The following is a 9,751-nucleotide window of genomic DNA, read 5'->3' on the forward strand; positions in this document are numbered from 1 at the left end:
TCTACAACTGCGACACGAACATAACTCATTGTGAACATTTTCTCAAAAGAACACACATGTTGAAAAACAATTTAAGAATTTGTTCCATAAAACAACATAGATTTTAATCTTAGTAGTTATTTTGATTTAAAATCTAAACTACTCAACCGATTTAGATAAAATTTATATGGGACTAATGTTATATCTTTTTAGACAAAAAAAAAAAAATTTCCAAATGGGTTTTTAAATGACGGACTTGTTAGGCAACAAACATAAAAAAATACATCTGAAATGAGGGTCTTCTCCTTTTGAAGTTGGATGAAAAACTTTTAAACATTCTATATTAATTCGATAGCTGAACGCGCTGCGTCTGTTCAACATACAGAAAAAAAAAATAAAGCCGTATCGAGGAGAAACTTTTTTCTAAATTCGTTTAAAAAAGAAATTCGATAAACGAATTCGAAAAAGGATTTTAGTTTCGAAGTTCGACTGTCATCGCTCAGTGTCCCCCGCGAATTCCGATTTGAATTAAGAATGGCAGTGAGTCACCATTTTTGTCGTCACGCGATTAGATTGGCATGTGCAAGCAGTTCAGGGTTGATTGGAAAATTTTCGCGCGTCCCGGCATCCTTGCGACGAAGAATTGCTTCGGATGGAATTTTCGACCTTAAGTGGCTCGAATAGTGCCATAGTTGCACGTGCCAATATTTTTGAAGCGATAGTCAGATCGAATATATGTAGAAGAATAGAACTATTGGAATCTAAATTTAAAAAAAAATATGGCATCTACGATGGTAGTCGCATACTCATAAATTAGTACTTTGACCATGCAATTTCGTCTATATTAATATTTACAAAAATAAATACTAATATATATTAATTGTATGTACACATTATAATGGGATGGGATGGGAATAACATGTTTAAGAGAATTTGATATGTGAAGTCTTAATAAGACCAATGAAAACTAAAACAATAATTTTTATCTCTTGTCTCTCTGGTTATTTGTCAGTCTCTGTCCGTCAAAATTACTGCATCAAGTTGGATGCAGTTTTCACAGTTGTATTTCTGAAGGTCTAATTTAAAATCTAGTATATATTAAAAAAGAACAATAATTTAAAGTATTTTTTTTTTAATAACAAAAATTAATAAGGGATAAATATGTGAGAAAACGTTATATATTGCAAAACAGAAATAGAATTCCCGAATTATATCGTCGTAGACAAACATAAAAAAAAACCCGTCAAATTACGAACTTTTAGAAACAGGTTTGCGTTACTATTTTTATCTTATTTTTTGCTGCTATAATTATATTCACTAAGCTTTTACCCACTTATATAGAAAATGGCCGTAATAAACGTAATTCTGCAGATTTTCGCAGAAGCACAAAACTATAAGGATTCCGTATAACAGCGACTAGGACACTTTCATAGGATTTTATTCAAATAGTTTCCGCAACGCCGTCCGCCGAGGTATTATATTGAAATTCTTTTAGGAAGTACCACGTAGGTACTTGATACGGGGTTGCCAGATGCGATTTTATATTTGTACCCAAATGTCAAATATTTTTTCTCTAAACTGATAAAATTTCATTAACCTTTACTCAATCACGTTTGTGTATTAGTTTTCACTAATCTTTATATATCCTCATTAAAGAATATAGAAAAAAAAAACGCCCTTTTCAACACTTTATTTGATGCTTGAAACTTTTATTGGTATATTATTGAATTCTTATTATTATATCCCCATAAGAGAAGTTTTGCCAGTAGTTGCCACGTTTGACAGGCGGATTGGCAACCGCAGTTAGATTTAAGTGATATTTTAAGGGTGACAGTGCTGCCCAATCCTCGACCATTAAATTCCCTTACTCGCTTACGACACACACAGGAAAGGAAGGGGTGGCACATTCTATGCCTGGACCACACATTGCATTTATATACTATAATACTATACAATTTATAAATATGGAAACTACAAAAAAGTATCCAAATCTCTCTACGTTAATTTAATTTTTTTTTCATAAATATCTCCAACTATTACATTTCCCCATAATTTTACAAAAACAATTTTTTTAGCTAAAATAGCGAAAAAAATATGCAGTCTGGCAACACTGACACGATACTGTATTGACATTGTTAGAATAAGTGAAAATTGTTTACCAACTCACAATGTATTTAATGACGCTGCGGTTTTCATTTTCAACCATAAAGGAGCAGTTTTTAATATGTTCGTATTTGTTTTATATTGTGATTGTATGTATGTGATTACATCGCCAACCGAGTTTGATGATTATTTTTACAATATATAAGATTTTTCCCGTGTTGATTCCTTATTTATTTATTTATTCATTACCACAATTATGTGTGCATGGCTGACTTAATGCTAAAAGCATTCTCTCCCAGTCAACCGTATAGAAGCGTCAGAATACTCGAATGCGATACTAGCGATTATTGATATACATACATACTAAAATTACATATATAAACGAATAAATATACACCAATAAATAACAAATATACTTACACATATATAACATATACTATATTATACACGAAATTGAAAATAATATAAAGTACTTTTATATTATTCTCAAATAATCAGTATGTCTCAGTAATTTTGTGACAAATAACTATATATAAATGTATAATTGTGTATATCATCATATAAGTCCTTAATTATCCACTGCTGAACATAAGCCTTCTCCTTAGGGGGTTTAGCCAGTATTTGCCACGCTTGGCAGGCCGAATGGTAACCGCAGTCAGGCGTCAGAGCTGTTTTAAGAGGGACGCTGCTGCCCATCCCTCATCGTTCCTTATTCGTCTTTTACCACGGGAAAGAAAGGGGTGGCCTATTCTATGCCGGGATCATATAGCCATATTTTTGTATAATGATTAGACATTAAGTATTTTGTAATTAGAATTGTATTATATTGTAATTGTATTTTATATTAAATTTTTTACTGGGCATTATTTATTTATTTATTTATTCTTTATTGCACAATAAAATTTTGTACAAATGGCGAGCTTAATGCCATATGGCATTCTCTACCAGCTAACCATTGGGTAAAAACAGAAAGCGTATGAAGGGTAGCTGTGGTGAAAAATATGTGACAATTATAGTAACACATTAAGGCAATACACAATATAATTAGTTTATCTTTAATTGTACGGTTATTACCCTTGTACATTCTACAGTTTTCTTTCAGCTTCTCAAAGGTTGACTGTAAGAGATCCCTTTATGGGATAAGTCCGCCATTGTATATTAAATCATTTATCAGTGTTCAATGTGAATAATGCACAATAAAGATTTTACAATACAATACATTCGTACTTTATAATTGCAATAAAAAAAAATTTATTGATATTAAATATAATTTAATATTTACATAATTCTACAGGATGCTGCATGTTATTTACTTATTCGTATATGTTCTACCGCCTGTACAATGGATTGTGCTCAGAGAAATTGTTCAATATGTAGCCTACAGCCACTTTCTACCATCGTACGGCTCGCCATCGACAGGGAGTTCATCCTCATGTCCTACAGCCTCAATGGTCGCGCACTGCGCGGTTTCAGAGATGTTTCCTCCCACGAACAGTCAGGTTGTGGAATGAGCTCCCTGCCGAGGTTTTCCCAAGAGACTAAAGCATGGGGTTCTTCAAAAGGGGGTAAAGAGGTTTCTTCAGGGCAGGTGTTCATAGGCTACGGTAACCACTTACCATCAGGTGGGCCGTATGCTTGTTTGCCACCTCAGTGGTATAAAAAAAATGGACCATGGATTCACCAGAGGGAGACTTTGTACAAAAGTCGATTGCTTGGGTACCTCTGTCCCATTCGTGTTTCAACCGTGAAGCAGTTGTGTTTGCATGGCTGTGTTTTGGTTTGAAGGATGGGATATGGCGTGAATTTACTGGATACAGAGGAATAACACCTGAGTCCTCAGGAATGTCAACGCATGGGGGGTATCATGGGCGAAACAGTATACTCTGTTATGTCCATGGTACTGCTCATGTCTATAGGCGACGGTTACCACTTTCTATCAGGTGGGCCGTCAGCTTGTTTGCCATTCTAAGTTGTATAAAAAAAAATGGAACATCATATTATATTAAAGGTATTTCTTAGTACATTATGATAAGGAATAATCCAATGTGTGGGTAACACAATATAATGTATAGATGTAACAGGGATTCACCCACACATGGATAAAATTGTGTCCTGTTTTTTTTCAATGGGTGATAATGGAATGGTAATCCCGTCTGCGCTACCGGTGTACGTTGGCGGGGCACCAGTGAGGATGAAAAGGCAGGTCAGTTAATCGTGATGATTTCAACGATAAATTAGTCACGATAATTTTCAGGGGGAACAACGTGGATGTCGACTTGATAAGCTATATTGACAGCGATGGGGACTAACCTCCCCATTACTAACAATCCATTCACCCCGTGTCTTCTTGTTGATGCCAAAGTATTTGTATGGTGACACTCTATCTATATAATTTAAGAGCGGTCTTATTGCTATGGCAATCTCTTACACATAACCTTTGGTTAAAGGAGAAGTAAGTAAGAGTAAATGGCGCAAGAGTAAATTAATAATTTCATTTATAATAATAAATTTTTAATAATTAATTATTATTTTTTTATAATTTTAATTTTGTACTTTGTAATTTTTTTATGCAACTTAGAATGGCAAACAAGCTGACGGCCCACCTTATGGAAAGTGGTAGCCGTCGCCTATAGACATACATACAGCAGTACCATGGGTATAACAGAGTATACTGTTTCGCCCATGATACCCCCCATGCGTTGCCATTCCTGAGGACTATTCCTGAGTATTATTCCTTTGTTCCATGTAAATTTACTGTCACATCCCACATTTCAAACTGAAACACAGTGCTTCACGGTAGAAACACGAATAGGACAGAGGTGCCCAAGTAAACTCAGGGCTCTATTTATATATGTATATAATCTAAGGTCTTTATTTATTATTATATTATTGGAGATTTATTATTTGATTCTCACAACAAATTCATTTTCCAAGATTTTGGCTTTGAAAATTAGAATTAAAAGAAAAAAATCTGTAAAAAATATTGCCATTCATCTGTTGCAAAGCTTTGAGATATTTATCATTTAAACAAATAAAAAAATGAACGGCCCAACTGATGGAATGTGATAACTGTCGCCTAGAGATACAAATAGTTAGCCCCCTATAGGCATCACTATGGCATCCCTCCTGCGTTGTAATTCCTGAAGACTATGATGTTATGCATTATTACTTTATAGTATACTAGCGGCCCGGTACGTGCTTCGCTACGTATAAAGTGAAATAATAAAAAAGAAAAAAAAATATTTAAACAAAAAAATATTAATAATTTTTTTTTTTTTTTTAGTACGTTTGTTCCGTTTGGAACAGGCTAAGGTCGGAGACCATGCTGCCTAGTCTTCAAAAAGATAATTTGTCTGGAATTTTATTTTTCTAATGTCGCTTCAATTATTGTCATAATCTTCAATATTTCATTTGTCAAATCCGGTAAGTACATTTTCATAAATATCTTTTCTTGAGTTTTCTTAAACCAGTGGATTTATCAAATTAAAAATAAATAATTATAAAAAATCATTGTCTTGCAATTCAATAAAAGTATTCTTATAGCTCCTTGAATGTTGTAGTAATATAAGTGAAAATAGCTTTGAAACAAGAAGGAAATCTTAAGAGAAGCGGGATTGAGTGCGGGATATTTTCGGGTTTTTTGAAGATAATCCTAAGTTCGTCAAACATAATGTGTCTTTGAATGACAAATTCAGAGCAATCAAAAAAAAAAGGTGATGTAGAGATTGGGCTGTATTTGAGTTACACCATGTGCATGATGGGGAAGCGATCATGCCCATTCGGTGCAGGTGTTCGTTGAAATGTCCGTGGCCGATTCGTAATCTACAAATATTGGTGTAAAATTTTCTGTTTGTGTCCTTTCCTTTGCAGAACCACGGTTTTCCAATACGCCAATTAATTTTGCGGTACCATTTGCCTTTAGTCTGTAATATTTGAGTCCAATGCTCCTCCCATTTAGTTGTAACGATTTTATGTATTCCAATACTACAATCTGAGTAACAAAGGGGTAAATCTTGAACACGAGCAGCACTTGAATTAATAATTTTAGCCAAAGTGTCTACTTGTTCATTCCCAAACACTCCAATATGTGAAGGGGTCCAGATGAAGATAATATCTTTTCCATATATAGTACAGAGATGATAATATTTATTACGAATTTCTTGAATTAAGTAGTTTGATGATGAAATGATTGTGTTATTTTTTAATGCCATAAGAACACTCATACTATCTGTAATTATAATCCATTTCGAATATAGTACCTGTTTTTCTATGTATTCTAATGCTAAAAATATAGCTTTTGCTTCTGCTGTGTAAATACTAGCCAAAGTTGAAATTTTATAACCGTGACCAAATCTATTTGACAAATCGTAAAAAGCCACTGAAGTGCTAAGTGCATTTTTGGAACCATCTGTATATATCTGCCTGTAGTCAATAAATTCTGATAAAGTCTCATACATATCGTGCTTTTCTTTTATGTCTTTACGTATAACAATTTTGATCTTACAGAACTTACTCTCATAAAGGCCATTATAACAAGGAAGTATCTTACTACTATAGATGTTATATTCATCTCGTAAATTCAAATCATTGACAATAGTTTTATTCAAAAACATAGAAATGGGGCAATTTAATAATTTGAGTATGAGTGGGTTATTGGAAACTGAAAAAACTTTGAAGAGAAATTTGAGTTTTAGGTATTCGAAACGAAGAAGGATAGGAGGCAAATTACATTCTACTTGCATTGAGATAATTGGAGAAGTATACATAGCACCTAAAATAAGTCTTAAATTCATATTTTGAATTTTTTCGAGTTTTTCTACTAATTTATGTTCTGAGGCATAACAAAAGAAAGCGTAATCAAAATTACTTCTAACAAGAGATTTGTAAAGTAAAAGGATAATTTTAGGATCAGCTCCCCAGTTACGACCAATTACAGATCTTATTATATTAGTGGCTCTTAAAGCACGATCTACTAAGCAATCAACGTATAGATCCCATTTTAAATTTTGATGAAAAATTACCCCCAGAAATTTAACGCTACAGTCTGTTGGAAGAGTTTGATTATTATATATAATATTCATTAATGGAACATATTTATGAACTTGATGAAAAACAACTACTTTACTTTTGGTTAAACTAATATCGAGGGAAAGAAGAGAAAAATATTTCTCAAGTCTTTTTAATGACTCATTTAACACTAATTGCATATCAATAATATTCTTTCCTTTTATATAAATTAATAAATCATCGGCAAATTGCAAGTTGTTCACACTGTTTCCTAAAACTAAATTAAGTTTATAGATATATAAAATATATACTAAACTACATTACGCATAAATATGGAAACGTGCTCGGCATGTAATAAAAAATTTAAAACTGACGAATCGCTTAAGTGTAATCAGTGTAATGAATCTTTTCATTATAAGTGTTTGAATATGAGTTTGAATGCTTATCAAAATTTGAAATTAAGTAATAAGCCATGGCAATGTTGTGTATGCATCAATATTACTCGGCGAAGAGGGGACAACACGAATACCCCAGTCCGTAAACCAAATACACTTGACGAATCGGTGATGTCATGTGATGTTACTATGAATCAAAGTGAAATGGAATGTTCCGTGTCTGCTGAAAATCATACTATTTCGCTGCAACAATTTGGAGTTTTGTTGGATTCTAGATTGCAAAGGTTTAAAGCTGATTTTTTCTCAGATATTAAGGCTTCCATAAGAAGTGAGATTCACTTGGCTATTACTGCATTAAAGGATGAATTCACAGTCACCGTCGACTTTTTAGAGGAAGGACAAAAAAGAATCAACGGTACCTTGGCGGCTGCAGTTGAGAGAGTTTCTGAGCTGGAATGTAAAAAAAACAAGCTTCAGGGTGACATTTACGAACTTGAACGTCGATTAAAAATTTCTGAAAAAACATCTCGTAGCATGAACATTGAAATACAAGCTGTTCCTGAAAAACGCAGTGAAAATGTTGTTGGTATTTTCAAAAAAATATGTGATGTGATTAATTTCCCTATATCTGATACTGAAATTCATGCATGCCGCCGAGTTGCTAAAATTAATTCCTCTTCAAATCGTCCTCGTAACATACTTGTTACTCTGCCATCTCCTCGTCATCGTGACAATATCTTATCTGCTGTTAGAAAGTTTAATAAGGATAACCCTAAACAAACTTTAAGCACATTCCATCTTGGTTACTCTGGAGAAACAAAGAAAATGTATTTAGTTGAACATTTATCTCCTGAATGTAAGGAACTTCACTCACTAGCCAGAAGATTTGTTAAGGATAAGGCTTATAAATTTGTATGGGTAAAATATGGACAAATATACATTCGAAAAGATGAACAATCAAGTGCTGTGCTAGTAAAAAACGCTGAAATGCTTAAGAGACTTTTATAATTTTTTTTTTCTTTCTCTATCTTTGTACTCTGTTTATGTATGAATGCTATTACTTTGTATTGTTTTTTTTTTCCATATGTTAATATATTATCAAAATGTCAATCGCTTTCGTTCAAAAGTTACTGAATTCTATCTTAATTTATTGAATACCGATTATGAGATAATTTGCTTAACTGAAACTAATTTAAATTTAAGTGTTTATAGTGAAGAATTGTTTGATGAGCGCTACAATGTATTTCGTAGGGATAGAAGTAACGAAACTAGTGTAAAGGCAGAGGGGGCGGAGTTTTATTGGCTACAAAAAAACTATTGAATGTATCTCGTAGATATGAATGGGACAGTTCAGCTGAGGATCTTTGGTTAACCGTGCATTCTCCATTGTCTAAGTCTTCGGTAAATATTTGCTTAAGTTATTTACCTCCTGATATGCCCCTCAACAAAGTTATTGCATTTTTTGAACACTGTCAAGATATTATTTTAAACAATGGTGAAGCTGGTTCTTTCTTGCTTGTTGGTGATTTCAATATACCTAATATAACTTGGCAACGAGACTCTAATTTGAATATCATGCAGCCTATAAATGCTTTTCACTATAGAGCTCCTATACTATTAGAGACTATGGGAATCTGTAATCTTAGCCAATTTAATCATTTGGTCAATGCAAATGAAAGAATTCTTGACTTGGTTTTGAGTGATTGTGGCAGTATCGATGTTGTGAGCGTTGAACCACTTAGTAAGATGGACAAACACCACCCATCTATAGCTATTAACATAGATTTTCGCCAAGGTGAAATGATTTCTCTTAGTAGATCAAACTCTAATAATTGTAGACCTAATTTTCGTAAATGCGATTATACTAAAATTAAAAATGAACTGAAATCTATAGACTGGATAGCACTGTTTTCGGATTTAGATGTGGACTTGGCTGTTGAATTATTTTATTCTAAGTTGAATGAAATAATTTACCTTTACACGCCTATGCAGAGTTCCAAAAATAATAAATACCCGTTTTGGTACAATTATGCTTTAATACGTTGTATTCGGGAAAAAAAACAAATATCATAAAAAATTTAAAATGTATGGGAACCCAAGAGATTATGACACCTTTAATCTACTTCGTCGACGTTGTAAACAGATGATTGATCAGTGCTATAAATCGTTTGTCAATTCAGTAGAATCAAATTCAAAATTATCTTTTCGTGTACATTATGATTATATCATCAGTCGTTGTAACCAGTTGCTTGGGTTCATATACAGAG

The 9,751-nt window shown here is 33.1% G+C and overlaps 1 protein-coding gene across 1 annotated transcript; it reads left to right on the top strand.

The window, feature by feature from the left end:
• Nucleotides 1-7,517: 7,517 nt before the first annotated feature.
• Nucleotides 7,518-8,492, top strand: LOC128201770 (uncharacterized). Its single transcript, XM_052899664.1, has one exon. It carries the CDS (start codon nucleotides 7,518-7,520, stop codon nucleotides 8,490-8,492), a length of 975 nt encoding a protein of 324 aa, XP_052755624.1.
• Nucleotides 8,493-9,751: the final 1,259 nt, after the last annotated feature.

Source organism: Galleria mellonella, unplaced genomic scaffold (assembly GCF_026898425.1).
Source record: "Galleria mellonella isolate WM207_F2 unplaced genomic scaffold, CSIRO_AGI_GalMel_v1 utg6114, whole genome shotgun sequence".
NCBI lineage: Eukaryota > Metazoa > Arthropoda > Insecta > Lepidoptera > Pyralidae > Galleria > Galleria mellonella.